The 5,576-nt window shown below is 56.8% G+C and overlaps 1 protein-coding gene across 1 annotated transcript in view; it reads right to left on the reverse strand.

Moving 5' to 3' along the window:
• Greb1 (growth regulating estrogen receptor binding 1) overlaps positions 1 to 5,576 on the reverse strand; it is a gene marked incomplete at its 5' end in the record, with an annotated part of 45,740 nt that overhangs the window by 18,869 nt on the left and 21,295 nt on the right. Inside the window, 4 exon segments of the mRNA XM_033756076.1 lie at positions 2,520 to 2,844; positions 3,508 to 3,703; positions 4,192 to 4,372; positions 5,094 to 5,318. Coding sequence (XP_033611967.1) covers positions 2,520 to 2,844; positions 3,508 to 3,703; positions 4,192 to 4,372; positions 5,094 to 5,318 — 927 coding nt within the window.

Below are 5,576 nucleotides of genomic sequence, written 5' to 3' on the forward strand. Positions count from 1 at the left end.
CCTGCGGGCGGGCAGCAGCGTGAGCCGGGGCCGGGACACGCAGCTCACCAGTCACAGCCGTGGCGAGGATGGGTCTTGCCAAGTCACCCGGGCTGGGCTCCACCATGGGATCCTCCTGCCTCAGCCTCCCAGAGAGCTGGGTTGACTGGCGTGCGGTACTGCGCTCAGCCTGTTCTGTTTTAGCAGAGGGAGAACCAGAGGGAAGGTTGCAGGGGTCAGTGGAAGGCCACAGAGATTCTTAACGTGTCCCGCATGTTTCCATGCTTTTCAGACGTGAGTTCCTGTAACCCTCGTTAATCCCCATGAGGTACTGTAACCCTCACTGAGCACTGACGGTGATGAGTGACAGACCCAGGACTTGAACCCAGGAAGAACGGTATCAGAGCCCTGCCTCCCGGCGTGCACCCATTAACGTGTGTGCGTAGACATATTAGCTCTAGACCCAGAGGCCCCGATCTACAGGAGGGTGCGAGGTCTGGGCAGGCGAGACCATTTGCTCATGGTAAAAACCTTGAACAAGACAGGAGCGGTGGCACACGCCTGCCATTCCAGCTCTCTGGGAGGCTGAGGCAGGAGGGTCTCAAGTTTGAGTCCATCCTAAGCAATTTAACACCTCAGCGAGACTCTGTCTCAAAACAAGAACAAAATGAAAGGATGCAGCTGAGTGAGAAGCCCTGGTTTCAATCCCTGTAGCACAGACGTGAGTGCTGCTCAGTGAGGCTTTGGGGCTCAGTGTGGTCTGAGCCCAGGGTTGGGCCTCACGTCTTCATCCACAGAGTCCAGAGTGCACAGGGTGGCACTGAGGACCCCTGAGGCCCAAGCTCGTACCAAGCCAGCATCCACAACACACAGAGCCCCAGGGGATTCCAGCGGAAGTGGGGCAGAGGCAGGGGCCTGGTTCCCATCCTCAGCATCACAGGGCCCAACAGGACCAAGAGTGCCTGTTCCTGCGGGGTATTCTGGGGAAGGGCGGTCCCAAGCGCCTGCCTCCCTGGCCTTGTGGAGCCTCGCGCCTGGGCACCAAGGGCCTGAAGAAACCCATCCTTCTGTCCTGCTCTGCAAACTCCCTTGACCCCTGGAGCCCTTTGGCCCGACAGACGCGGGTGTGTAAGCAAAGCAGCACACAGCTGGGGAGACAGCAAGCTCAGCCCCGGCGGTGAGAGGCAGCAGTCAGCTTTCGAGGACAGCAAGAGCAAGACACGGGGTGGTCAGCTCTCAGCCGCCAGCCTCCTCCTCTGTAAAGCCAGGTCTCTCATGCACACCAAGTTCCCAGCACACAACTCACAACAGCTAAATCCTGGAAACAACTTGTGTCCCTCAGCACATGGGCAGATAAAGGAAATACAGAACACATTGTGGAGTACTATACTGCTATAAAGAAGGATACACTTGAAGCATTGTGGGAAAATGGATGCACCTTGAGACCATAATGTTAAGTGAAATAAATCAGGCACTCAAGCTTTTTTTTTTTTTTTTTTTTTTTTGGTACGGGGATCAAACTCGGGTCCTTGTGCTTGGGAGGCAGGCAGCAGAACCACGGAGCTAAATCTCCAGCCCCACTCAAGCTTAAATACATGATTTCTCTCATATGAGAAGGGCTTGGGACTTAGCTCAATGGTGAAAAAATCTCCATTAGCTCTCATATGAGAAGCCCAAAGTATAAATAAAGAGCAAAATAAAAGAAAGATGATAGGAAACAGGGAGACAGACTTTTTGCAAAAGGAAAGGAGACCAACACATGGAGGGGGAAAGGGGACATACAAAGAATAACAATGTGTCATGTACATGTGCCAGCTCCCCACAGCAAACACAATCATTATGTGCTGCAAACGTGGCCTAATACAAACTAAGAAAAATATCAACAGGTGTGTTGGTGCACACCTGTAATCTCAGCATGCAGGAGGAGGCTGAAGCAGGAGGATCTCTGTGAGTTCGAGGTCAGCCTGGGCTACACAGTGAGTTCAAAGTTAACCTGAATTACAAAGTGAGACCCTATCTTGAAAGCAGAAAGAAAGAGAAACGAGGGAGAGAGAGAGAGACAGACAGAGAGAGAGAGAGAGAGAGAGAGAGAAGCAGAGCTGGCTGTGAAGTTAGACCAACTGTTGGTTGTCACTCAGCTCAGCACCTGCTAACCTTTGGCCTGAGAAAGTTACAGCGACTCTCTGAGCCTTACTTTCTTCATTTGCAAAACGAGAACCACAGACCCTGGCTCAGAGAGGTGGTGAAGCGGGAAGAACAGCTCCAACAGAGCACCTGACGATTATCCCCGCCGGAAATTCAAAATGAAGCCACTGCGATCACAGGCCTCGCAGCCGTGATCCTTTTCTAGAGCTCTCATCCCCTGCCCTCCGCGGGGTCGCAAGTCCATGTGCCAGAAATATTCCAGTAGAAGTCTGCCCAGGCTCATCTTTAAAATTCTGTGAGCTGCGTGCACACCTGTGACCCTAGCACTCAGGAGGCTGAGGCAGGAGGAGCCTGGTGAGTTTGAGGCCAGCCTGGGCTGCATAGGGAGGCTCTGCCTCTGAAAATGAAATAAGATGTCCTGGTCAGCATCGCGAGAAAGGTATCGCTGCCCCTACAGGATTCGCACAGAAGACAGAAGCCAGGGTCCCCGGGGAGGCGCAGTGACCCCATGCTGGGGTCCCGGCAGGCTGCACCTGCAGTGGAAGCCGCTGAGCACTTGTAGGACTGGGACGGACACGTGTACCTTTTTCCCAGCGCGGTGACCATGGCCTCGAAGGAGCTGTCATATCTGAGCAGGGGGAGGCTGTGTCCCGAGACGGTGGACTCAATGAACTCGGCCAGCCCGAAGTACTTCTTGTTTTCAGGGTATAGGTCTGTGCCCTGGAACAGAGAGCTCACCCCTGGGTCGGAGCTCCCGGGAAGGGCGGGGAGGCCGGTGGGCAGTGCTGGGGATTGGAGGTAGGGCCATCTCTAGTTCCTTCTTATTTAATTTTTCCCTGTACGGGGATCAAACTCAGGACCCTGCACTTTCTTGTTTGTTTGTTTGTTTGTTGAGACAGGGTCTCACTATGTAGTTGAGACTGACCTGGAACTCACTATGTAGCCCAGGCTGGTCTCGAACTCACAGCGATCCTTCTGCCTCAGCCTCCTGAGTGCTGGGATTACAGGCGTGCACCATCACACCCAGCAGGACCCTGCACATTCAAGGCAGGCACAGCGCCCCTGAGGTGCGCCACTGAGGTACAGCCCCCGGCCCTTAGTTTCTCTATTTTGAGATGATCTCTCCTAAGTCTCCCAGTGTCCCCAGCCGGGCTCGAATTCGCCATCCTCCTGCCTCTGCTTCCCCAGTGCTGGACTCATAGCCATGCGCACCCTGCCTGCCGGCTCCACGGAGTCCCCAGCCACTCAGCTGACTGCAAGTCCTCAGCTGGAGAAGGATTTTAACATCCAACCCTGGACCAGACCACAGCGGGAGCTGGAAGCCCTCACCCACGCCAGGGCCCGGGTCTGCTGAAGGCCGGGTCTGTGCAGAGTCACACTCACGTCACTGTCGGGCCCCGGCCAGTGGATTTCATTGTAGGGGCTGACGAGGGTGTGCTGGGTCTGCAGCGCGTATGGAAAGGATGTCACATGGAGCGTCACGATGTTGGGGGCCTCCTTCACCCCCCTGCAGTTGAGCAGTCTGTCCACCAGCCCCACAGATGGGTCGCTTTGGGAGTAGAGATTGTGGATGGCGCCACTGAGGCAGGGAGAGAAGAAAGAATGAATGCAATTACTAATAGTATTTGTGATCTTTTTTGTTTTCTTAGCCTGGCCTTGAACTAGAGGAGAGCCTCCTGCCTCAGCCTCCCGAGTGCTAGGGCAACAGGCATGTGCCACCACCCCGGGCTTCACTGTGTGATTTTATAAAGGGAAAAGCAGTCAACTGTATTTATCATGAGCCCTGAGTTTGCTTCTAATTGAAGCTTATGGCTCTGCCACTGACAGGAAAAGAAAAAGAAAAATATGTGATTGGACTTCAGACACTTGGGATCCTCCTGCCTCAGCCTCCCAGAGTTCCAGGATTACAGCTGTATGGCACTGCCATGCCCACCTCATGTTCATTTTAATTGAGCAAATTCCCCCTTCTAGGAGGGTGGGCCAGGTGATGCTCCAGGGGCGGGGCTGAGTTGAACCCCTGGTGTGAGGACGCCATCCCCACCCGCGGCGTGGCCCATAGCAGCTGACCTCTGGAGGTCCCAGTGCGCATGGTCGTGGATGAGCAGGAAGAGCGTGTGCGGGTTCTGGAGGGAGCTGTGCAGGAACGCCTGGAACCTGGCGTGCGCCTCGGCGTCCAGCTTCAGCACGTGCCGCTCCGCCCTCTGCCTGCTCCCTGGCTCTGGCTCCAGGCCCAGATCCCGCAGCACCCCTGCCACGCGGGGACACAACGCAGCGTCGGGGCGGGGGCGCGCCCCCCCCCCCAAGGCCTGGCTGTGTGCACCCCAGGGACTGAAAAGCAGGAAAGGCTGGAGGGAAGGGAAGGCTGCACGGCCACGCAAAGCCACCTCGGGTCCCTTTGTCACAGCACTGAAGAGACTTCGGGAGACTGAACCAGGGCCTTTGCGCTGAGCTACATCCCCAGCCCTTGGCATTTTTTATTTAGACACAAAGTCTTGCTAGGTTGGCCAGGCTGGGCTCGAATTGAGATCCTCCTGCCTCAGCTTCCCAGAGTGCTGGGATTCTAAGCACGTGCTACCAGCCCAGTGAGAGTAACTCCCTAGTGTTAAGACACCAGCTGCCTGTGTATTCCACATTTACACGCAATCTCCCCAGACAGACATCAGGTAGAAGCCACATCACAGGTGGGTCCTGGCCCGAGGGACGCAGTGAGGGTTTCTGTCTCATTCTCCCTTCACCAGGTCCCAAAGCCCTGGGCAAATCCATGTCTGAGACCAGCATCACAGTCTACAAAATAAAAGCAAAGCTGGGCATGGGGGCGCTAGCCTGTCATCCCAGCACTGGGGAGGCTGAGGCAGGAGGATCTCCAGGAGTTTGAGGCCAGCCTGGGCTCCATAGTGAGTTCCACCGCCAAGAAGGGTGCTGACATCTGCCAAGGTTCTGCCCGTGTCCCTGTCCCCCCACGCCCCTACCTGAGTGCCACACGCGGCCCACGGTCTGCTGGAAGGCGACCTCCGAGGGCGGGATGCAGATCAGGAAGTCCACCTTCTCGAAGGAGCCCAGGTCCAGGTTCTGGGCGCTGGAGTCCGCGATGGAGCACACGTGAGACAGCAGCTTCTGCGCCACCGCCATCTGGAAGGGCCGCACGCCGCGCAGCTCGGGGCGGTGAGCTGGCGAGCAGGGGACCCGCACTCAGCCTGGGCCCAGAGGAGTGGAAAATCCCTGCAGCGCGCCCACAGGGACCACAGGGGGAAGGAGCCCAGGTCCAGGTTCTGGGCGCTGGAGTCCGCGATGGAGCACACGTGAGACAGCAGCTTCTGCGCCACCGCCATCTGGAAGGGCCGCACGCCGCGCAGCTCGGGGCGGTGAGCTGGCGAGCAGGGGACCCGCACTCAGCCTGGGCCCAGAGGAGTGGAAAATCCCTGCAGCGCGCCCACAGGGACCACAGGGGGGAC

The sequence above is a fragment of the Fukomys damarensis genome, unplaced genomic scaffold (genome assembly GCF_012274545.1).
Source record: "Fukomys damarensis isolate Sample0158 unplaced genomic scaffold, DMR_v1.0_HiC HiC_scaffold_25, whole genome shotgun sequence".
Lineage (NCBI taxonomy): Eukaryota > Metazoa > Chordata > Mammalia > Rodentia > Bathyergidae > Fukomys > Fukomys damarensis.